Source organism: Mauremys reevesii, linkage group 10, assembly GCF_016161935.1.
Source record: "Mauremys reevesii isolate NIE-2019 linkage group 10, ASM1616193v1, whole genome shotgun sequence".
NCBI lineage: Eukaryota > Metazoa > Chordata > Testudines > Geoemydidae > Mauremys > Mauremys reevesii.
The window spans coordinates 30397001-30422122 of NC_052632.1; the positions used below are offsets into that span (position 1 = coordinate 30397001).

A 25122-nucleotide genomic window follows, 5' to 3' on the forward strand; every position below is an offset into this window, starting at 1 on the left:
AGGGGAAACCGCCGCTTCTCTCTGGCTGTGCGGCTGCCCCTGCTCCTGTTGAGTCCTCCGCCCATGTTTGCGGGGCCACATTCCAAAGGGGCTGGGAAGATGGATAAGGGGTAGGGTCCTGGAAGGGGGCGGTCAGGGGCAGGGGGTCCTGGAAGGGGGTGGATGGAGGGGGGTCGGTTGGGGACAAGGAGCAGAGGGGTTGGATGGGTTTGGAGGTTCTTAGGGGGGCAGTCAGGGGGCAGGAAGTGGGAGGGGGTGGATAAGGGGTGGGGGGCAGGCTGTTTGGGAGGGGGCACAGTCTTCCCTACCTGGCCCTCCATACTGTTTTGCAACCCCAATGTGGCCCTTGGGCCAAAAAGTTTGCCCACCCCTGGACTAAGCGAACCAGGCAGAGGAAAAGACAGGCTAGTGAAGGAGCAATAGAGCTCAAGAACAGGTTTGCAGACTTGGAAAATAAAAAAGAGGCACAGCAGGTGGTCGCTGAAGGTGAGAGGGCAAGGAAGAAGAGAAAAGCAGCTAGCCCTATAAGGAGAGGGGAAGAGTCAATGACGATGACACCAAACATGAGCCCCAGGAGGATACGGGATGGGTTGCAGAGGATTGCAAGGGTGAATAGGAATTGAGAGGACTTGCAGCCAGAGGGAACAGGGGATAGACGGGAGAATCGCACTGTCACCGGGAAAAGGCAGGTCTATGTGACTGTGGACTCCTTACTGAGAAGAATAGACAGGCCTGTAACCAGAGCTGATCCAGAGAACAGAAGGGTGTGCTGTCTGTCCGGTGCTAAGATATGGGATGTGGACCTGAGGCTGAAGAGGATCCTAATGGGAGCGGGAAAGAATCCACTGATTGCCCTTCATGTGGGAATGAATGATATGGCTAGATTCTCGCTGGAACGTATCAAAAGGAGACTATGCCAGGTGGGGAAGACGCTTAAGGAAATCGAGGCTCAGGTGATCTTCAGTGGGATTCTGCCTGTTCCTAGAGAAGGGCAACAAAGTTGTGGCAAGATTATGGCAATCAACAGATGGCTCAGGCAGTGGTGCTATAAGGAAGGCTTTGGGATGTATGGACACTGAGAGGCATTCATGGACAGAGGACTGTTCTCTCGGGATGGACTTCACCTGAGTAGGGAGGGTAATAGACTTCTAGGATGGAGGCTGGCACAACTGATTAAGAGAGCTTTAAACTAGGAATTGGGGAGAGACGGTTGGGAGATGTCCAGGTAATCTCCATGCTGGATTTTATAAATATATGGAGATAGTCCTATATCTCATAGAACTGGAAGGGACACTGAAGGGTCATTGAGTCCAGGCCCCTGCCTTCACTAGCAGGACCAAGTACTGATTTTTGTCCCAGATCCTTAAGTGGCCTCCTCAAGGATTGAATTTGCAACCCTGGGTGTAGCAGGCCACTGCTCAAACCACTGAGCTATCCCTCTCCTTTGAGAGGGAAGAAAACAAATCAAGAAATGATACTGTTGTGGGTAGGAGACTGGCCATACAGAGGAAAGGTAGTGTAGATACCAGTCTAATAGGTGATACTGGAGGTAGAATGTCTGGGCCTAATCGTGTAAAGAATGTGAGTGAAGCGAAACAGCAAGAATTAAGATGTTTGTACACCAATGCGAGAAGCCTACGTAACAAAATGGAGGAATTAGAGTTACTGCTGCAGGAAGTGAAACCAGATATTATAGGGATAACAGAAACATGGTGGAAGAGTAGTCATGACTGGAGTACAGGTATTGAAGGGTATGTGCTGTTTAGGAAAGACAGAAATAAAGGCAAATGTGGTGGAGTAGCATTGTATATCAATGATGAGGTAGACTAAAGAAATAAGAAGGGATGGAATGGATAAGACAGTCTGTCTGGGCAAAAATCACATTGCGGAAGAAAGCTACTAAAGCCTCCCCTGAGATAGTGCTTGGGGTGCGCTATAGACCGCCAGGATCAGATTTGGATATGGATAGAAACCTCTAATGTTTTTAATGAAGTAAATACTAATGGGAATTGTGTGAGCATGGGAGACTTTAACTTCCCAGATATAGACTGGAGGACAAGTGCTAGTAATAACAACAGGGCTCAGATTTTCCTAGATGCGATAGCTGATGGATTCCTTCACCAAGTAGTTGCTGAACCAACAAGAGGGGATGCCATTTTAAATTTGGTTTTGGCGAGCAGTGAGGACCTCATAGAAGAAATGGTTGTAGGGGACAACCTTGGTTCGAGTGATCATGAGCTAATTCAGTTTAAACTAAATGGAAGGATAAACAAAAATAGATCTGTGAGTAGGGTTTTTGATTTTAAAAGGACTAACTTTAAAGAATTAAGAACAGGAGTGCCACAAGTGCTCCTGTTCTTTTTGTGGATACAGATTAACACAGGTGCTACTTTAAAGAATTAAGGAAATTCGTTAGGAAAGTGGATTGGACTGAAGAACTTGGGGATCTAAAGGTGGAGGAAGCCTGGAATTATTTAAGTCAAAGTTGCAGAAACTATCAGAAGCCTGCATCCCAAGAAAGGGAAAAAATTCATAGGCAGGAATTGTAGACCAAGATGGATGAGCAAGCATCTCAGGATAATCTAGGCACGGCCCAATATCTAAACAAATGCCTTGCCTCAGTCTTTAATGAGGAGCTTAGGGATAATGGTAGGATGACAAATGGGAATGAGGCTATGGAGGTAGATATTACCACATCCAAGGTAGAAGCCAAACTCGAACAGCTTAATGGGACATCAGGGGGCCCAGATAATCTTCATCCAAGAATATTAAAGGAACTGGCACATGAAATTGCAAGTCCATTAGCAAGAATTTTTAATGAATCTGTAAACTCAGGGGTTGTACCGTACGACTGGCGAATTGCTAACAGTGTTCCTATCTTTAAGAAAGGAGAAAAAAGTGAACCGGGCAACTACAGGCCTGTCAGTTTGACATCTGTAGTATGCAAGGTCTTGGAAAAATTTTTGAAGGAAAAAGTAGTCAAGGACATTGAGGTCAATGGTAAGTGGGACAAAATACAACATAGTTTTATAAAAGGTAGATCGTGCCAAACCAACCTGATCTCCTTCTTTGAGAAGGTAACAGATTTTTTAGACAAAGGAAATACAGTGGATCTAAGTTACCTCGATTTCAGTAAGGCATTCGATACGGTTCCACATGGGGAATTATTAGCTAAATTGGAAAAGATGGGGATCAATATGAAAATTGAAAGGTGGCTAAGGAATTGGTTAAAGGGGAGACTACAACGGGTCATACTGAAAGGTGAATTGTCAGGCTGGAGGGAGGTTACTAGTGGAGTTCCTCAGGGATCGGTTTTGGGACCAATCTTATTTAATCTTTTTATTACTGACCTTGATACAAAAAGTGGGAATGTGCTAATAAAGTTTGCGGATGACAAAGCTGGGAGGTATTGACAATACAGAGAAGGACCGGGATATCATACAGGAAGATCTGAATGACCTTGTAAACTGGAGTAATAGTAATAGGATGAAATATAATAGTGAAAATGCAAGGTCACGCATTTAGGGATTAATAACAAGAACTATTGTTACAAGCTGGGGAGGCATCAGTTGGAAGTAACAGAGGAGAAGGACCTCAGAGTATTTGTTGATTACAGGATGACTATGAGCTGCCAATGTGATATGGCTGTGAAAAAAGCTAATGTGGTCTTGGGATGCATCAGTCGAGGTATCCAGTAGAGATAAGGAAGTGTTAGTACTGTTATACAAGGCACTGGTGAGACCTCATCTGGAATATTGTGTGCAGTTCTGGTCTCCCATGAATTCAAACTGGAACAGGTGCAGAGAAGGGCTACTAGGATGATCCGAGGAATGGAAAACCTGTCATATGAAAGGAGACTCAAAGAGCTTGGCTTGTTTACCCTAACCAAAAGAAGACTGAGGGGAGATATGATTGCTCTCTATAAACATATCAGAGGAATAAATACCAGGGAGGGAGAGGAATTATTTAAGCTCAGTACCAATGTGGACACAAGAACAAATGGATATAAACTGGCCATCAGGAAGTTTAGACTTGAAATTAGACAAAGGTTTCTAACCCTCAGACAAGTGAAGTTCTGGAATAGCCTTCCAAGGAGAGTAGTGGGGGCAGAAGACATATCTGGTTTCAAGACTAAGCTTGATAAGTTTATGAAGGAAATGATATAATGGGATAGCCTAATTTTGGCAATTAATTAGTCTTTGACTACTAGCGATAAATATGCCCAATGGCTTGTGATGGGATGTTAGATGGGGTGGGATCTGAGTTACTAAAGAGAATTCTTTCGTGGGTGTCTGGCTGGTGAGTCTTGCCCACATGCTCAGGGTTTAGCTAATCGCCATATTTGGGGTCAGGAAGGAATTTTCCTCCAGGGCAGATTGGCAGAAGCCCTGGGGGGTTTTCACCTTCCTCTGCAGAGTGGGGTACGGGTCACTTGCTGGAATGTTCTCTGCACCTTGAAGTCTTTAAAGCATGATTTGAGGACTTCAATGGCTGACACAGGTCTGATACAGGAGTGAGTGGATGGGTGAGATTCTGTGGCCTGCATTGTGCAGGAGGTCAGACTAGATGATCATAATGGTCCCTTCTGACCTTAAAGTCTATGATTCTAGGTGTGTCTACATATGTCCATTTTGTATAAGCCCTACACATGCCTGTACCTACAGCATCAGTTTGAGGCTTAGGTTTCCAGGCAAGGAACTAGAAGGATTAGTGCTATCTGCTGAAAATTGGTTTGTGATACAAGCACAGATATATAGCCACAAAGTTGTTTTTGATGTAACCCCAAATAAGCCTTTACACAAGTTAGTAGAAATTACATTGCTATGGCAATCAACATGGTATATCATTTTTACTATGATCACTATTACAAGTCATTCCACTTTTTATAACGGTCTTTCCATGTCCTTTTCTTATATGGATTAATCCAAAAAGCTACAGCTGATCTCAAGTGGTGAATAAGGAGGGATAGTAATTGTATTATAAATACAAAAAGTATATACTATTAAGCATAGGCATAAAAGTAGTTTTGGTTCAAAATTCAACAAAGAATTTTTTTAAATATTGTAGTTGGTTTAACGGGAGATGTGTTCTCTGGAAGTTTTAATGCCTCTAAACAAGGCATAATTACCCATTAGGAAAATATTTTCCTACAGATCCAGCAGAGTTAGTTAGTAGAGGGAATAAACTTACACAACTATTCCCAGAGCTTTTTCTATTGTGACACTTCAGATTCCGAAAAGACCTGCCTCACGCACAAAAAAATCCCTAGGTTTGTCATTTCCAAATCACATGAAGAGTAATTTCAAAGCTTGTGATGGAGTATTAAACAGGATTTTTAAAAAATTCATAGCTGAACATTAACAGAATTTCAATAGAGCACTGTACTGAAGTTTAATAAGTGTTCAGTCAAATATAAGAGACCAGAGCTCGAATAAAATAAGTGAGAATTTCTATAGATGCCTAACATTTGAGAATTTAGAATGTTTTCATGGGACTGGCCTTGATCATTTTCACTCCATTGGTTAAGCCCATGACACTCATTTTCTAATATGAGAGTTAATGCAGGGTTTTTAAAAGGGTGCAAAACCGACAATGCAACAAATGGAAAGATTTTACTCCAGAAACAGGCACAACACAACATATTGCAGTGCAAGTGTACAACATATTGCTAATGTGCCCCCAGCCCATTTATAGCAATCATTTCTAGTGGTGACAGTATGTCAGACTCCAAGACTATTTAGTCACTAACCACCACCAAGCATCCCTGTTTGTTTCAGTTATGTGGCCACATTTGTATTAGTGAGCTAGAGCTGTATGCCTCTACATCGTGTTTCTCATCGTGACTCCAAGAGTAGTTTGCCTAAGCCTTAGGGTAATTTTGTGAGGGAGGTTGCTTTCACTAAACACCTTTATAATTATCACTCACTTCTCTAGAAAATTTTAAATAAAAGTTTATTAGAGAAATTACTTTGAACAAAAAAAGGCAACAATATTTGTTTTTGTCATTTAAAAAAGTAACATTGTTTTCTTCATGCCCTTTTAGGTGAATTGAAGTAATGCTACAGAAAGATATTTCTTTTCACTGCCTTTCTGCGATGCATTCTAGCATGGATTAACTCATGTCTGCATCACTAGAATAAATTATGAACAGTCCTTTTCCATGCTCCTCTCCAGAAAGTGCTGCATATTAACAGAAAATGTTGCACAGAAAACACATTTCTATTCATTCTGTAGTATTGGAACCAGTATCTAGAAAAGAAAGAGAACGCGTATAAATAAATACAGATAACTCGTACTCAACTTTGCAATGTCTTAACAAAAAATTAACATTCTCTATGTTGGTAAATGCTTCCCTGCCGACCTCAAAATACAATGATTTAGAGTCTGTATTATAAAAGCTGAAACAGCGCCACACCTGGATAATTTTGTTTCCATATGTATCCTCCTTCACTGCCATGAAGAAAGTGTGGCGTAATTATGTTATTTTACTTGGTTAGCAGTAATGAAAACTTTGAACACAAAAATTCTCTCTGTCCCCATACACAGTTTGCTATTAAGTCCCCATTTTTAAAAACTGAAGTAAGTTTGCTCTAAATTAGAGTAATACACTTAAACACTTGATTCCAGCCAGCTCACAAGATATGCTCTTGGGGCATGCAAGTGCTAGAAGGCCATGTAGTCTGTTCAAGAGATAGGTCATCAGATGTCTAATAAGTGACAACGTACAGGCTTTTGTCGAGACTGGGCAATGGTGCATTTAACATAGATTAAAAATATCATGTAGACATAAGAGTTCTTTATAAAGCTGAATTACTTAAACACGGAAGCAACAGTGTATTCTGTAAGAAAGAAGCAGTCAGCTGATATAGCTATTGCTTATATTTGCTACTATTACCTCTCTCTTGCTCCTGGTGCCAGGGGACAAATGAGTAATCTAGTTATTGACTACAAGACAAGATAACAATGGATAGGAAAGTCCTTATTTTAAGACGCTTACTACTTGCTGAAAAATACTAAAGACATTGTCAGCAACTTTATGGTACTGTGGTCTTCAAATCCAGTACTTATACTGTGATATTATAAATGGAAGTTATTCAGACATGGAAAATTAGCTTTTCCTTTAACTGCTACAATAAATACATCCTAAGAAATAAACAGGTGAATCAAGGTGACATGCATGCCCAACATTAAAGACAAGGTACTTGTATGGAATGACTTATCAATTGTTGAGAATCAATCAGTCTAAAAACATCACTATAATCATGCCAAGGCCAGAGAGCCCTAAAGGATCAGTTCCATACACCAAGACTTTTTTTTTCTAAAAAGCAAGTACTATAAAGGGTTTTCTGTTCTCACTTCCTCCTTTTAATGTATTAAGAAAGGAATCTTAAGCAACTGAAATCCATCAGCTAGAAACTATAAAAGGTCATTCTTTGGTAAAGCATTTCAATAGAACATTTGGCTAAACAAGTCAGACAAGTAGAGAGAATGTATGAGCTAATGACCTTGCATGGACAGTACATATGTGGCTGTCAAATCATGGAGTGCAAATTACAGGACTTGGTTTGTAATACTAAAAAGACAACATTTCTCAAATCCTGGGATCCCTCAGTCCCCTAAGAACGGAAGTGATGTTTCAAAGGCTTCCAACAATGCCCTTATTAGTTACTTATTGCTGCTGAACAAACTGGCACTTTTCATCCTTTAGATTAGACCTTCAATATTTCATAGTGGCATTTTGATAACCAGAAGAAGTCATTCCGATCTTGTTACTGTAATTGTTTTATATAATTTAGTAACTAATGACCATTAAGCCCTAGTCACATTTATCTTTGGTAATACTTTGGCTTGTCACAAGCATATTTATGCTTATTCATACACCACTAAAAATCCAGTCCCAAGTCAGCTTTAACTAAAATAGCAGCTTTAACTAAGACAATGCAATGTAGAACACACTTATAACTTGCTCATCTGAATTAATCATCTAATTTATGCATGTGTGCAGGAGGGGCGTGCACTCCTGTTTTAGTCTGAGTTATGTAGGATGTAACCAGAGGTAGAAGATAGCTCCAATCACACACTATTTAAGAACTCTGGCTGCACAAAGTGTATTTCATAATATCGTTCAAGTCTTATCTCTGTTAACCTAATATTTATACTATGGTTCAGAACTATACTTACTTTTTCCGTCACATGCAACAATTTTCACTTTATCCACTTTCACGAGTTCAGTTACCTCTCTAAATTCAACATCATTCAGTACAAAAGTCCACACATTATCACAGAATCTGTATGTATTCAGAGAGCCCTTTAAAAGAAAGTAGTAACATAAAAAACTATTTTCAAAAGATCTCCAGTACAGTAACAGAAATAAAGTTATTCTTGTAGCTATAGCTAAAAAATTCTTAACATTTGAAAAATTGTCATCTTGTCTGCTTCTAAAAATAGTTAAAAAGTTTACTGATATTCATTAATTTAAAGTAGGTGCTTTTGTATTTATAACCAGAATGGATGTGCTTCTTTTATTAAGCTGTGAGCCAGAACATGCAAGCATAAAATCTAAGAAACACAGATTTAAGCAAATCTGAGGAAAATCGTAGTTTGAGTGCCCTCAAGTGGTAGAAATCACCAGGTTCATACAAGAACATTATGAAAGTAAGGAAGAATATCGTACAAAACAGCCAACCTTCTGAAACGGTTATGAGTTTTCCAAAGTACATGAAGAATGAGGTCATAGGCTTCATCAGCAAGATTTATGTAAAGAGGAGATTATGGGTCATTTATAAGCCTTTCACTTATTGATTCCTTCAAACAGGATTAAAGTTCTGTGTGATAAAAACAGTCACACTGTTCTCCTGTTGGCTTTCTGAATACCACAGTAGTATAAGTTAGTGGTACATGTATCCCTGGGGGTACGCAGCGGTCTTCCAGGGGGTACATCATCTCATCTAGATATTTGCCTAGTTTTACAACAGGCTACATAAAAAGCACTAGCAAAGTCAGTACAAACTAAAATTTCATACAGACGATGACTTGTTTCTACTGCACTATATACTATACACTGAAATGTAAATCAATTGGAATATAAATATTGTACTTATTTTAGAATTATATGGTAAAAATGAGAAAGTAAGCAATTTTTCAGTAACTGCGCTCTGACCCTTTTGTATTTTTGTGTCGGATTTTGTAAGCAAGTAGTTTTTAAGTGAGGTGACACTTGAGGTACGCAAGACAAAGACTTTTGAAAGGGGAACAGTAGTCTGGAAAGGTTGAGAACCTCTGGTAAAAGTGTTAACGCTGATAGGATGAACGACGGGAGAGGGGAAATCACACACAGAGAAGTATAGCTACGTGACCCGAGATGGAGATTGATAACACCTCTACCTCGATATATCATGACCCAATATAACACGGTAAAGCAGTGCTCCGGGTGCAGAGGCTGCGCACTCCGGCGGATCAAAGCAAGTTCGACATAACACGGTTTCACCTATAATGCGGTAAGATTTTTTGGCTCCCGAGGACAGCGTTATATCGAGGTAGAGGTGTATTTTTGTTTTCTGAATAAATGACAGGGGTTTGTTACTTTTTTGTACATTCCTATATATTTTATGTCATTTACTAAGTCAAAAACACATAGTTCATGTACAGCTCATCTCAGATGACTTTTACTTGAGGCTACTTGCTGATTTAGATCCAGTGTGTGAAAGATTTTTATTTTCATTTAAAACACATGCTATACACCTGTTAATTCAACCAGTGTTTCTGGATTTAAATGGGTTCATTTATGATGCTGGACTTTCTCTGAAAATCAAATTCAGACTGACATTTGAGAAATTGTTTCACTTCTGAAGTCTATTTAACTAAACATGAACATTTCTTTGCTCCAGAGTATTCAAAACAGAAGAAGAATGAATATCAAAAATATCTCAAAGGCAGATTATGAAAATTACAAAGTTTTATTAATTTGGCAGATGATAGAAAATTTGTACTATGAGCTTAACATGACCTAATCAAAATGATAAAGTACAGTGGTTGGATAGCTTATGAGTTTACAGTTTTCTGCACTTAAGAGAGTAGGAGTCATGTTATAGTATTATCAGACGTCAACTGTTACCCTTATTCCAAGGCTGGATGCACAGGGGCTTGTTGGGACTCCGCAGGGGGTCCAGGTAAAGGTGGTTGGGGGGGGCACCTCTGGGTGTGATAGAGCTCAGCAGGGGAGTCTGGCTGTCAGGGACTCAATGGGGGATCCAGATGTTGGAGGAATGGGGCTCAGTGGGGTGGGGATCTGGGTTGCTCATTGGGATGGTACAGGGGGAGTGGGGCTCAGTGCGGTGGGGATTCAGGTGCAGCTAGTTGGGGCTCAGTGGCATAGGGATCTGGGTGTGGGTGGCTTGTTGGCGTGGTCCAGGTGGGGCTCATCGGGGGGGAGGGGGTGGTTCTCAGTGCAGGGGGATGAGGCTTGGCGAGAGGGTCTGACCCGGCCCTGATGTCATGCAGGGGAAGAGGAAGTACTGTCCTCCCCAGCCCAGCCGGGACTAGCAGCTGAGCCCAGAGCAGGGCAGCAGCCACCAGCTGGATCTTCCCCAGTTCTGCCCCCTGCCCCACACTGATTTACCTCTCTGCCAGCTGCCCTGGCACCCAAAATATACTGCTGGGGAAGGTCACATGTTCGCTTTTGTGGCTTCCCTTTGCTTCCCTGTCAGAAAGGCATTTTCTGCAGGAAAGCAAAGAAATCTGCAGGGTAGGGGTGGGGGTGGAGAAGAGTAAATTCTGCGCATGCAGAGAATTTCCCCAGGAGTAGCATATGTTGCTGCTGCTAACTGGTTTTCTCAGGTAACAGGAAAGTGAAATATTCTTGCAAATTTCACTGCTGAAACACCAGGCTATTCTGGTATTCACTGAATCACTCACGTTTAATTAACTACTTTATTTCACCTCATTTCTGTGCATTGTGTCAAGGCTGCCTCCCAAATATTGATCTCAACCAGAAATGAAAATGACCACAATAGAAACCCAAAATCTCTATTTGGCATTCATAATTCAGACCTTGCAGCCGAATGCCTTACCATTATAGGTAACCTTAACTAGTCGTTCAAGCCATATGTGCAAAACAATTAAACTAAGGAAGAAGGGATGCATGGAAGAGGGTGACTGAGCACTCCTCTATGAAGTGTTTAAATGATTAAAATGTTATGCAGTCACCTATCCCGTTATGCATATTTTCCTAGCTATTTTTGCCTCTGATTGCAATTTTACAGTAGTGATTTAGGAAGAATGAATTATCATCTTTAGAGCATTTTGGAATACTAGCAACTAATTTCATGCAGAGCTGGCAGGATCTCACTTTCCACTACCTTTCTTCTAAATCCCTGTCAACTTTCTGGCTGCTGTATTTCTTGGAAGATTCCACGGAAGAAATTGTGACAACTACAGGAAACTCAAACAGCCTGCAGATAGGCAACCTATTATGACTATGTAAACAAGCAGAAATCTAGTTCAACATGCTACAGATAGCACATGTGGAGTAACACAACCGTATTATTTTTAGAAATAAAGTGGATCCTTAAAAGACTTGTTTCCATCCATAGCAGACAGAGATAACAAGCCTATAGTTCTCAATGCAGTGTCTGAACACTGATGGAGAATACCAGTTAGACGGGGTCTTTAGTATTTAGTGCACTTACCCTGAAATTGACTCTGTTCCTAACCCGTTGTGCCAATGCTGAATTTATAGCCTTGTCAAACTGAAGTAGCACTTGAAGGGCAAGTTGAGGGGTGATCTGCTGAGACTATGGTTTAAAAAAAAATAAAATTGGACTTTATAACTGACTCAAAAATGCATGAAAATGGATTATCAGCGCAAAGCTTTCATGTAACAAACCTCAAGATGTAGACTAGCTTTTCCAGTAGCTTTATTGGAAATATATATTTATGACTTTATATTTAATGAGGAAAATGGAGTAAGGTGAAATTTGTTAGTTTTTGTAACTTTGTGGGGGAGGGGGGGGACACAAATGTGACCAACATGCAGAGAGAATTTTCCAGAAAACATGCAGTAATTCCCACATTTGAATTGTCTTTGCATCCATGGCCTGCAGCCTCCTCGACGACGTACAAGACTAGGGATTAACATCAGATTTCAACACATCAAAATTGTCAATTCACTCTGGACCAGAGGTGGGAAAACTACGGCCCGCGGGCCAGATCTGGCCCCTCAGGGCTTTGGATCCAGCCCACGGGATTGCCACCCCTGTGGCACTGCAGGTCCTGCACCTCTCCCAGAAGCGGCCAGCACCATGTCCCTGCAGCTGACAAAGAGCTGGAGCAGAGGGTTGGGGTGTGGGAGGGAGTTCAGGGTGTGTGTGGGGGGTGCAGTGTACAGGAAGGGGCTCAGGGCAAGAGGTTGGGGCAGAGGAGGGGTGTATGGGGGGCTCAGGGAAGGGGGTTGGGGTGCAGGGAGCTCAGGGCAGGGAGTTGGGCTATGGGGTGCAGGAGCAGTTCGGGGTGCAGGCTCTGGCCTGGCCCCGCTTACCTGGAGCAGCTCTGGGGTGGCAGAGGCGCACACTGGGGCCAGGGCAGGCTGTCTGCCTGCCCTGGCCCTGGCTCCCGCAACGTTCTGGGAAGCAGCTGGCACCACGTCACTGCGGCCCCTGGGGGGGGGGGGGGGGGGCAGAGGGCTCTGTGCGCTGCTCTTGCCTGTGGGTACCTCCCCCGAAGCTCCCATTGGCCATAGTTCCCTATTCCAAGTTTGCTATTTTAGAGGTTTTTGTTACATTAAAGATACTGGGGAAAACCACCTGTGCTAAGTATTCATTATGAATGAATGGAATAGCAACATCAAATAGGTAGTTTCAAGCTGTAGGTCAGATGTTCATTTACTAGGATACACAAGGTGGCCACTTCATCTGCATAAGATGCTTTTCTTCAACTCAAGTGAGAAACTTGCGTTCATATTTCAATGAAACGCTAAATGGCAGTTTTATTTTTTACTTTTAACTTCATATGACAGTTTGACTTTTCAAGTAATCAGCTACAGAGAAATGAGTCACATACCTGCATTTGAAGTTTAGTGCTTTTAGTACTTAACACTGTCTAGCTGAGTAGTTTGGAAATTTAGTTAAACTATTAGCTTACTGCTCAATCACACTCCACATTAAGCTATTTGTCTCCCACCTGTATGAGCTCATCCAAGCTCTCCTGAAGGCTGTTCCCCAACGTGGTGTTTCTATACAGTTGATACGCCATGGTTTATAAAGACAAGAGAAGTGTTACTGATCATCCACAGCTATGAAACAGCCAATACGTCTCACGCTTTCATTGAAGGCCTAAAAATCCAATATGACAATTACTGAGCTATGTAGAGGAATTCTGAACAGAAAAAAAAATAATCAAAAGCAGCACCATAGAGGAAAAAATGACCATACAATTAATACCAAGCAAAATGCCTTTGATGTCAAATTGGATATAGCTTAATTCTTTGCTATTTAAAAAATATAAGCTATAAGTTGTCAAATTTTGCATTACACGATGGAAGAAAAAACAATGACTGAGCAGACAAATTAGGAATTTAATGCTACTCTATATCTTCCTTTCAGAATGTTTTTCAATATTATTAATTCTTACTTTGGGTAAGTAATTATATTTCACCAGTTCCTTTATGCAGATTTTTTCCAATACCTGTTTGCTCAAATTCTCACCACCTTCAAATTTTCAACAGAACTGATATGGCTGATTTATCACCACAAGTTTTTGAGCACCTTGCCTCATCCATGATCACCAGCCCAGCTCTGAGAAAAAACTTTATGAGTTACCTACAAAGGATATCAAGATGCTGCTTTTTTATTTTAAGAAATACTTTATTTGCTTACTGTTGGCATTAATGATAGGTATTTTTAATACAGAAGTCTTTACTCAAAAAACCCAAACAATTGTCTTACAGAATCAGTGAACAGCATCAGAGACTGAAATCTTATACCGATGAAAAGAGTACTGGCCTGGACCAGATTCTTCAGAGGAAAATTTAGCACCCCAATAACAACCATGACAATCAAAGTTCTTCCTAACAGCAAACAGTTAGCTGTTGGGTTATGTTCACCCCCATTTTTAGCCTTATAAGCAATAGAAAGCATTTAACAGCATTAATGTAGGTTACAAAGGTAACAACGACCACTTGCTACAACCTTAACATATCATGTATATTTTGTTTCTCTCATTAGGCAAAGCTCAGTGCCAAGCACACAGGACATTGCACAGGACAAAAGAGAAAATCTGGCAAAAGGGACTAATGTCAAGGGATTGGTGTAGTATTGGAGGCACATTCCTTCCTCCTCACAAGAATCACTGCACTTAGGTCATCAAAATGTGGGGCTTTGAGAGGTCAGATAATGCAGCCCCTGAGTTGAGGCAGGACCAAGTAAACCTAGCCCATCCTGACAAGTGTTTGTCCAACCTGTTCCCCAATGCTGATGGGGATTCCAGAGCCTCCCTTGGAAGCCTGCTCCAGACCTTCAATCAGAGGTGGGCAAACTACAGCCTGTGGGACCATCCTGCCTGGCCCCCAAGCTCTTGGCCTGGGAGACTAGCCCCAAGCCCCTTCCCTACTGTCCCTCCTCCCCCACAGCCTCAGCTAGCTTGCTCACTCCACCACCAGCGCAATGCTCTGGGCAGCAGGACTGTGAGCTCCTAGGGCAGCGCAACTGCAGACCCTGGCCTGACCCGAGGTGGCGGTGGCGTGACTCCAGCTGAGCAGTGCGCTGTAGCACCGCCAGCACTCCAGGAAGCATAGTAAGGAGACGAGTTTGGATAGATGGCAGGGGGCAGGGCAGTGAGGGGAGGGAAGGAACAGATGGTTGAATAGGGGCAGGGATCCCGGGGGGGGGGCAGTCAGGAAAGAGGGAGGATTGGATGGGGCGGCGGGGGGGGGGCAGTCAGGGGCCAGGGGGAGTTGGATGGGGTCGGAGTCCCAAAGCGGGGGGAGTGAGGGAGAGACAGAAGATGGGGGCCGGGCCACAACCCCCTCCCCTAACCAGCCCTACAATTTACAAAACCCGATGCAGCCCTTAGGCCAAAACGTTTGCCCCTCCCTGCCTTAAATACTCTTACAGTGAGAAAGCGTCTCCCTAATATTTAACAGAAACCTCCCTTGCTCCAGATTGAGCCCGTTACTTCTGGTCCCACTCTCAGCCGACATGGAGAAGAACTGACCCCCCAGACTAACATATCTGAAGACTATGAGCCCCTCCCCCCCGCATTGAGACGTCTCTTCCCCAGACTAGCCAAAGCCAGGTCCGCACCTCTCCCGAGAACACGTTTCCCCGGGCTCTCCCCTGGGCTTGGCCACAAGCACAGCACAGCGCCCCGCCCCGCCCCGCCCGGGCACGGGCTGCTCGCGCCCAGGGGACGAGACTCGGCTCTGCCAAGCCCCCTCTCACAGACCCGCCCCCCCTTCACCTGCGGGGGTAAATCCCTCCCAGGGCGGCGGCGGCGGCTCCGGCCTCTCCCGCTCTAACCGTCCACAACAGCGGAACGACCTCACACCTCTCACCCGGAAACAGAAGAAGTGAACCGGAACCGGAAGCTCGAAAAAGCCGCGGGTCACACGGCCCTACCGGCCCTTTCCGGAGCCCGCGGCTTGCTGGGTACCGCTGGGGGATGGGCCACGGGGCCGACTCCTTGGGGCGGGGCGGGGCTCCGCCTAAGCCCCAGCGCGGAGGGACGTGCGTGATCCCGAGCCCGGCCCAGGGGTTACCGAGCGTAGGGCGAGCCTGAGTCTGCGGGCAGGGCCGGTTCCCTTCCCGTGGGGCCCGCGGGGAGGGGGAAGAGGCACAACGGGCCGCGCTGCGCCGCCTGTGAGAGCCAGCGCCCCCGTTATCTCGCGCCCGCCCCTGCTGGGCCAATGGGAGAGGGGAGGGGAGGGGCGGGCCGGGGCCCAGCCCAGGGAAGTAGAACTCGGTTGAAGTTCGCAGGCAAAGGACGGACTGTGCGGCGGCGAACTGTAAACGTTGGTACTGGGCTTTTGGCCGCCTTCCGCCAGCTCCAACTTGAACAGGGTACAAGTGAGCCTTGTAAGTCAGCGGGGAGGGGGGGAGAAGGGACGGACGGACGGACAGACCCTCAAGAGCTTATCAGACAGACCTGGCCTCTAAAAACAAGTAATAGAGAAGGTGGCCCATGGTAGTCCCAGGCCATGGGAGGCCTTGTGACATGATATTTTACACTATATTCGCACTGGCACAGCATCATCATCAAGCCTGAAGGTGTCTCAGCCCCGCTCAAGCTGAAGGGTTAGTGTGCTATACGCTTTAGCAAACTGAATACCATAGCAGGGTGAAAAAAAAGAGGATTTGGAAGTGCAGCCCAAAGATGGAGGAGCCACTTGAATAAATACATGTATGCACATTTTCTTTTAATGTGATCAATACGGGGCTTGTAAGAAGGCTCAATGTTCTTCATGCCCTTCTTGCTGCTAATAGTCTCTGTAGTGCATTGTCCTGCAAGTACCAGTGCATTTTATAATCACTGTGCAGTCAGACATTTGTATTTGTTCCTCACAATGTATTCATGATAACCAGTTCTCAAACTCTCACTAAAGTGCACTAACAAGATATTTTAGCCTGATTAAGACAGGTGCAGATTTAAAAAGTGCTCATTTCATTTTAGCTAATAAAAATTTCAGTGATAAAGGAATAAATGTAAGGTTAAATATTTTTTTGACAATGGCAAGCTTTTGCTCTAGGCTTACCCGCTCTTCAGTTAATCTAAAATGCTGCCAAAACAATGCATACTTTGCTTTGTCTGCTTCTGCCTCCAACTCTACAAAGTTAAACTCCTTGTCTGGCCTTTAAGGCCCTGCACAGCTTTGCTCCTGTGTCCTCCTTCCACCACTTTTGCTCTGCCCGAGATCTGAAACTACTCATTCTTAGTTTTATTTCCCTCTTCAAGCCCCTTTTGATGTAACCATAAGCAACCCATTTCATCATATTTCTATCCCTTTCCTCCAAATACCTTTTGAAAAATGCACTCCTCCCAAAAAGGCCAGGCTGAAAATCCTCAAATTATAATCTGATTACAGTGATACTAACAAGATGTCTTCAAAACATTAAAAATCAGCACAAGTGAATGTTGATCTCTGCCCTCTATACATTGGCTTTAGATCAGGGATACTCAGTGGTTCAGGAGCCAAACTAGCAATTAACATTACCCCAAACAGCCACAGTAGTGTGAATGCGTTGTTTCATTTACTATACATTCATATTTAAATAGTATGATGGGAAAATATGTAGTGTGTGTATATAATGACTGACCAAGTATTTTATCAAATACAATTGGTTACTGTAGTAAAAGTATCCTGACGAATAATTAAAATTACATAATATTTTACTATCATGTGCTGCAAAGAGCTGAAAGACACATTGAGGAGCTACTTGCAGCTTGGGAGCCTCAATCTCAGAATCACTGCTTTAGATAGTGGCTTTCTGGTGTAGGGACTTTTGCTTTGCATATAGATGTGAAAACAGGCTAACGCTGTTATTAAATCAGGAGCTTAAATCAGGAGAACTTTTAGACAAGTATTTTTCAAAAAGGTATTTATTGAATTTTCCACATTTAACCTGTTATTTTAGCTAATTAAAAATACAAGACTCACATAGTTTCTAACAAGTGCTAGGTGACATGTTCAGAAATACAAGTATTTCTCACATTACTCCATGACAATGACAACTTGAAAAGTTAAAGAAAATAGGGAAGAACATTGCTTCATTTGAAAAGGAAGGAGCTTAGTACATTCTTCAGAGGTAGGTGAAAAGAGTACTTTCCTCAAACCAGTTGAAATTAAAGGGGCAGAAGAGAAATAGTACAGTTACTTCTGTGAGGAGCAGTGGTGGTCATTTAAGACTTGTACTCCAGATGAAGGTGTTGCCTTTGTAACCAATTCAGAATCTAGAAAGTTAGGCTAAGTATTGGGGACTCAGTACTTCAGGCAGTGTTACAGCATCTGAGCAATGCATAAACTTTCAACTGTCAGACACTTTCCACATATGCTTTTGTAGAGGTGAACGTTATTTAATGATTATATTGCAGTAGTGCCCGGAGGCTCCAATGATATCCTCATTTTACTAAGCATTATACAGACACATGGTCCCTACACTGAAAAGCCTAAAAGGCTCAGATGTAACAGATGTTCCGTCCTTTAACAAAATGGATCTCAATGTGAAATGACTCCACACTTCAAACATATCTAATGTTCAGACCAGTTTAACCCCACTTCTTGGGCTTCTTCATTCAAAAAGGTGCTTTAGATTAGAATACAGCAGAAGCTCCTCAGTCATTCCCTTTCCTAATTAGCTGCAGAACAGCATTGGCTGAAACATCAAAATTTCTTCTATGAATGCTTACTCTAGATATTTACCCAAAAATTTATAGAAAATACAGGCCAACCATACAATATGTAATGGTAAGGCTGTCTGACAAGACAACATTAATACTGTCTTAGTGCACACTAATAGTTTCAGTATTGAAGAATCAGGATGCCTCATAATACTGGTACACAAAACCCATTAATACTCTAACTGAATTATGAGATTTTGAAGTAGAGAGTTTTATTTCATTGGAGTGGAAGCTATTCCCTTTTTGGCCATAATGCTGTCTCTCAACAATGAGAGAAAAGGAAGCAACTTGACAGAGTATATACACTACAAAATACTGCACTCTTATTTTCTAGGTGCAATTTTGCTGTGCTAATTAATTTTTAGCTCACTGGTAGTTCTGAAAAAAATTCTGGGTAGAACAAAGTATTTCATGCAATTCAACCCAATTTATTTTTTTTAATTTTGAGTTAAGGTTGTTCTTTTTAAAAAACTTGAAGGAAATTTCAGAACAGTTTTGTGTTTTTTAAACACTAAAAACACACCACATTGACTTCCAGATTTTTTGTTGTTTCCTAGCCAAAGCACTTTGTCAAATTCAACTCAAATTTGCAAAATGTGTTGACACAAAATTTTGCTCAGCTTTAGCAAGTGTATTGCCGTTTGCTTATGTTGTACTGAGGATTCATGTCAATGGAAACCTTTTAGCACAATCTAGAATTCTTAAGTTTTAAAAAGGGGCAAAATTCCTATCTTGTTATTCATGCTGAGAGAAATTCATCCTCTGAGGAAAATGAGTTCAGTATCTTTTAAAAACTGCGATATAACAGATGGAAGCATAGGTCTTCAGAAAGCTCCTAGGATCTGTTGATAGAACTAAAAACCTCCATAGAATGACCTGCATCCACATGGATAATTCAGTACTAGAGTTCTCATTGGAACTTTATAAAACATCTGTAAAAACATACTAGCTGCCAGCTGCTTATTGGTCACCCCTCTAAAGCAGATTAGGAAGTCTCATACTTTTAATCTTCAAAGCATTTTACAAACAATAATGTGTTCCTGACAGACTGCAGTTAAGCCATTTTCTAACAGCAGAATATAAATGCTGAAGTTCCATCCACAAGTAATGTAGAAATGTTAATCTGAAATTGAAGAAAAGTTATATCCTTGAGCAAGAATCTGCTGCTGTGACTCCATAAAGCCTAAACTGACCTGGTTTAAATCACTTCTCCCACCCACCCCCCTTTTGCTTCCTAGAAATCCTATTTAAATCTCTTTTGCTATTTCTCACTAGAGAATTTTCCAGCAAATTGGAGATGAACTGGCCAAAACATTTGGCAAATGAGAGCTTTTATACTTTTGTGGAGATAGCTTTTTGGCTAATCGTCTAAAAGAGGCTCTATTAATTCCAAATATCTTACTCACCTAGTCCTAATGAAAACTAAACCTTTACAAAAGTTTAAAAAGTCTAAAGCAAAAATTTTCAAAATTTGTCAACACATCACTAATCTTATGAAGTCTGTGACGCTCAGTCAGCACAGACAGGTTTGCTGACATTTGTTCAACCGCAGCAAACAATGGACAGTGATTTACTGTCTAGAATGTAGTCTGCAATCTGCAATAGTTAATTCCACAGACAATATCATCTCTTTCCCTTGATCACTGAAAACAAAGGCAAGTCAGACGAGAAAAATATATCAAGAAGAGGTTTAAGGCTGTGAATACAAGTTACCTATAGTGTTACTTTAAAAAAAATTTAAGTAAGTGTTTGGAAGCCAGTAAATTCCAGATTTAAAAAGGAACATTTTAAAAACCCTGGTGCTTCATGATCGGGGTTTCAGATTGACTAACTTTGGCAGTGTCTCAGTGCTAACTCTTAGTGTAGCCAACATCTTTACACCTAGCAATCATACAAAATTACTACTGTACTTCCAGTAGAATATCAGCTACAAACCCTTGCTTACCATACTGAGTACATTTTCAGAAAGGCCCAGATGACATAGAAGCCAAAAACCCATTGATTTTTAACACTCGAACTCCTACATTCTTAAGTCACTTTTGAAAATTTTACCTATTGTAAACACAAATCTACAAACATCTTGTATCCACCAGCCTGAGCCATCAGCTCAAATAAGATCGCCTCCACTTCAACCATATTGGCAGCAAAATAAAGTTGCTGACATTTTACTACCACATGCTTTATATTCCAGAAACTCACTGAGCATGTCAGCTCAAGTTATATAATGACTGCAATGCCTCGACAGAACTCAGAAACTGCACCATAGAAAAGTATTCCTGCATCTCCTGCTGAAAGTAAAATTCACAAGACAACACAAATCTAAGTCTCCTGTCAGTAAAGCCTGGGACAGTGTAATGCAAGTGGATGGGAATGCGGGTTCAAAATGAAAGTTGAAGTCTTAGCTATAAATCTTTCCTGTTTTTAAACAGGAGATGACGACTTTCCAATAAAGTTTGTCATTATCTTAATTCCATCACTGAGAGATGTCATAATTCTTTTCAAATTAAGAATATATAAAAGTTTGAAACCATCAGAATTGTTTGACATCTGCCTCCTGTTATTGATGCTGCTGTCTCAGCATTTTGTTGACACTTCAGACTGATCTAGCTGCTGGGAAATTAGTTGAGACTAGTATTTACAGCTTACCACTTAAATGCATCATTAAGTTTTGTGTTTTATTTGAAGTACTGATCGCAAAGTCTTTGGATTTTAAAGGAAATTTGGCAACTGAAATTAAACAAGTTCTTCATTTGAAACTGCCTTTGTGTTCCAATAGTGAGCTGCATTTTCTCTACATCAAACGATCATAATAGTAGCTTTAGAGCACTTACTATGTGATGTGTTTTTTTTAATAGCTGTTTTTAGATGTAGCCTTTGGAATCTCATTGCAACATAGCAGGATTTGGTTTTGAGCATAATACCCATTTACAATGTTTGAGAAAGTCCCAGAATTAATTTAAAGTAACTTTTTAAAAACATGCACGTGAATACTTCACCATTAAAATATGAGGGATGGGTGAGGGAAGGAGGGGAGACTGACAAACCAGGAGGGAAGATTCTCCACAGCAGTTGCCAACTTGGATCCCAAACTGTGCTGCTTTAGAAGGCAGTAGGATATGAAAATGACCATTTCTATTTATACACAAGCTTATAGAGAGATTGGATCAGTGTGTGTATACATTTTACAATAAATATTAACGCAACATTAAGATTGAGAATCAAGCACTCATTCGTCAGGTAATGCAGAGCTGAAGTTGAAAATTCAACCTTGTTAGGTACCTCATGCAGCTATAATTGAAGTCTAAAATGTAGCCTTCAGAGAAGCATGTTTATTATCCTTCACTAATGCCCGGTGCATGAAGTTTAACAAGCAGCATATTTTTTAAAAATCTGTATCTAGTCTTTGCTTCCTGGTTTTTGCTGGGATTCTCAGAGAAGTCCCAGATTGGGAATGGTAAATCCTTAAGCGTGTTGTGGCAAGGGAGGTCTGAGTCTTAACAAAAGACACTCATGTAATTTGTTAGGCATTTCAAGTTCTACTGAGGAGAAAATTTTATTTGGATTGCAGAACACTCGTTTTTCAACACCTAATCACGTTTTAATTCCTTTGCATCTCTGCTATCATAAATCAAATAATGCTCCAGTTTAGAGATTGGGTCAGAAAAATAGCATAGACAAAACTTGATTTTTTAAAATGTGAAAAAGCAAGCAGGGGGAAAAAAAAATCAGACTTCCTTTAATCATACAATAAAGCAGCAGAAAGGTACAAACCTTCCCACCCTTTGGAAGTCACCTTTAAAATTACTGAACATTTGGTCAAGTACAAAATACAGTATATAAAGGAGGTTTTCTACACAACATATGTACTGTTTGAACTGCTGTTTAAGATTCTTGGCATGCAACTTTTGTAGGAGGTAAAAGGAAAGGAGAAGCAAGTGTGGAGTTAAAGGAAGCAATGAGGAAGATGTAGAAAGAATGTCTATAGCCAGTAGAAATTTTACTGTTTTTCCATTTGAAACATCTTTAGCTATTGTGTTCTCCACTACATACAACAAATGACATCTTTCAGTAATCTGAGATATTGATTTAACTGTATCACACTATATCAATGCAAGTCAACTGTCAGACCCTATTTCTAGAAGAACTGCTTTTGGTAGAAGTCATCTTTATCTGAAGAAAAAATTTGAAGTGAGATGGTGACCCCTTCTTATTCTCCAGGCTTTTAGAGACCTAAATCTATTCAGCTTTAAGGCCTGAAAATGAAATAAAAGATTTCCAGATTTGCATGCATGCATGCACACACCTTGCACTTGGCCAGTCTTGGAATTTTATTTGCCAGGCTGGGGAAGGTTTCAGCCAGTAAGCTGGAGTTGATATAACTTGATATATAGAATGAGGAATAGAAGTGAGAGCACCTAGCACTTATGTAGCGGTTTTCATTTGTAGATCTCAAAATGCTTTACAAAAAAAGGTGAGTATCATTATATCCATTTTACAAGTGGGGAAATGGAGTTATAAGGCAATGAAGGGACTTGCTCAAGGTTGTCCATCAGGCCCTAGCTCCTGAAGAAAGTATCTTCATTTAGGTTCTTTGCTTTCAGACCAAAATAGAAGCCTTATAAAAATGCATACAGGGCAACTTCAGAATAAGGTTGTCTATTTAGGCAGAAGACACAGCATATTAATCTGCACAAACTGCTGATGGAGACAGATGCTGATCTAACCAAAATACGTATGCCTTGAGACGGATTCCCCTGAAGCATGTGTGTTAAATAGATCTCTGTTAAGTTCAGATGCAGACTACTGGCCTGATCCGGCATCAGAATTAGCTAGTACTGCACCTATGCACAGTTGATTAGAGACATCGAGGAGTCTGCAAGGATCCAAAGGTTAGTAAGTCCCGGTTGTATGATTACCCTATGAGCGTTATACCTCACTGATAAGTAACCATCCAGTTGAAACCTACCTTACTTTTGTAAGTATACCACATTTATTTTGATTGTGTGTAAGAGCTGTGATACTACTACTATTTCCAAGAATATACAGTTTAGAAGTGTGCAATAATATCAGATGGGGATTTTTGATTATGATTAAGACAAAAGTAGTGAGCACTGCAGAAAAAAGTGAAAATATTTAATGCTTGTTACAATGTCACTTAAATGTTTAACTTCTGAATGGATTTATTTGCACACACCAATAGGCAAAATAGGCATGATTGACATTTTTATTACATGTTTCACCCAGAACATAGTATAATTTAGCTATGCTAATAGAACCTATGAAAGTCAATTTATGTGCCCAAGAACACCAAGTGAAAACTTGTGGATACATCTTGAATAACCACAGCAAAAACCAGACTCATTACATTCTTTAAAGTGAATTTAGTGCTTATGAGAAGTGCCATATAGCACTGGAGATGGAAGATCTCCATCTACAAAGTAAAGGCAGTGCAAGATTTTCCACACCTCCTCTCCAGGGTACTTCAATCTTGACCTGAATGGATAACTTTTAGGGTTGAAAGGACAGTTCAAGCTCCATGCCCATGCAATTCTTTGTGTGTCTGCTGAGACTGAACACAGTTTCAGTCTTCCAAGAGTAACAGGACTGAGCTCCTTTCACACTGATCACTGACTAGACAGCTTTTATCTACTAAACACCTGAGCAGAATTTAAACTAGTGACCTAATGGTGAAAAGCTCATTATGCTATTAGTCATTTGAACTATTTAGTCCCCAATATGGCTTAACTAGGCCAAAAGGTAGTAGCCAATAAGCTGAAATTCACAGAGCCACAAATCTGTATTTTGAAGAAAAACAAAGAAATCAAAGCTCAAGATCATTCTGGCAGTGTAAATGAGTTCTACTTGTATTAGATACAGGAACAAAAATGATTATCTTCACATTTATGAGACAACTGCACTAAGTGAACACCAGCATCTAAAAATCATTAGGTTTCTAAATCACTTAGGAAATGTATTAACTATTTACAGCAAAAAACATTCATCATGCACTTTACAAAATAATGACAGCACATTTATGGCCTTGTCTACTTGCAAAAGAATTCATTCTGCAGGCAAACATTATAAAATATTGCTCAAAGAGTCATAAAAATATATTATCTCTTTCCTTTAACATTTAGGTATATAAATATTTTACTGAAGAACATGCATCATTTAGATAATTGCAAGAATGCCTCCTATAAACATATGGTTCTTTGACATTTAACAGTATAAAATGATTACACGGTAAAGTAGCTATTAAAGTCAAGAATTAAACCCAAGATTTGCAAACCAATACTGTAGAGAACAGTCCCTTGTGTACAAGTCCAGAGATATATCAAGGCACCTTTTATAACAGGTTACATAATAAAGGCTAATGAATGCATTGTAAATGCAAAAAACAAAAACAAAAACAAAACAGATCATTCCACCTGCACAGTCTTCCGTCTCGTCTGGACTCCAAACTTACTGTTCACTTTTCTGTTCTTGTTTCCCATCAAGCTCTTGGTCAATTCTGTTTAATAAAACAAAAAAGTTATAATATAAATTACAAATTCAGTAGTCTGTTACTTTGTATATTAGGCAAAAAAGCTGGTCTTAACAGGAGAATTAAAGTTTTTAATATAGAAAAGGTTTTTAGTAAATATCATTCAACTGTTAAAAAACAAACATCAGTGAAGTTGTTTCAGTTACAGCAAAATGTTAAAGATCCACCTTGTTATTGCCTCCTAAAATTAG

General features: G+C 40.9%; 2 protein-coding genes and 1 long non-coding RNA gene across 11 annotated transcripts in view; 1 reads left to right on the top strand and 2 right to left on the bottom strand.

The window, feature by feature from the left end:
• Positions 1-5931: 5931 nt before the first annotated feature.
• On the bottom strand, positions 5932-15755 carry GTF2A2 (general transcription factor IIA subunit 2). 4 transcript variants are annotated; one of them, XM_039490483.1, is made up of 5 exons: positions 15548-15755; positions 13177-13328; positions 11688-11792; positions 8182-8308; positions 5932-6249 (listed from the first exon to the last, which is right to left on the bottom strand). In XM_039490483.1, the coding sequence occupies exons 2-5, from the start codon at positions 13246-13248 to the stop codon at positions 6224-6226; spliced, it is 330 nt and encodes a 109-aa protein (XP_039346417.1). In that variant the 5' UTR covers positions 13249-13328; positions 15548-15755; the 3' UTR covers positions 5932-6223. The 4 variants fall into 4 exon arrangements, with proteins under 4 accessions (XP_039346417.1, XP_039346416.1, XP_039346415.1 ...); XM_039490482.1 differs by having other exon boundaries at positions 15541-15755; XM_039490481.1 differs by having other exon boundaries at positions 15454-15605.
• Positions 15756-15862: 107 nt separating this feature from the next.
• LOC120372931 lies at positions 15863-20860 on the top strand. The gene is made up of 2 exons (XR_005585279.1): positions 15863-16067; positions 20579-20860. It is a non-coding gene; the product is annotated as an uncharacterized LOC120372931 (long non-coding RNA).
• A 1243-nt stretch (positions 20861-22103) lies between these two features.
• The window catches only part of BNIP2 (BCL2 interacting protein 2), a 34338-nt gene continuing 31319 nt past the window's right edge, over positions 22104-25122 (bottom strand). For all 6 annotated transcript variants that reach the window (XM_039490473.1, XM_039490477.1, XM_039490479.1 and 3 more), the window contains one exon: positions 22104-24898. In XM_039490473.1, coding sequence (XP_039346407.1) covers positions 24893-24898 — 6 coding nt within the window. In that variant the 3' untranslated portion in view covers positions 22104-24892. The remainder of the gene's footprint in view (positions 24899-25122) is intronic.

Bases quoted from the DNA above. Each gene is read 5' to 3' on its own strand.
- GTF2A2 (XM_039490483.1), bottom strand. From the start codon at position 13,248: ATGGCGTATCAACTGTATAGAAACACCACGTTGGGGAACAGCCTTCAG. The intron at 11,793-13,176 runs GTGGGAGACAAA...TTTAAACCATAG, and splicing joins GCTTGGATGAGCTCATACAG to TCTCAGCAGATCACCCCTCA. The intron at 6,250-8,181 runs GTAAGTATAGTT...TTTCTTTTCTAG, and splicing joins TGTTGCATGTGACGGAAAAA to ATACTGGTTCCAATACTACA.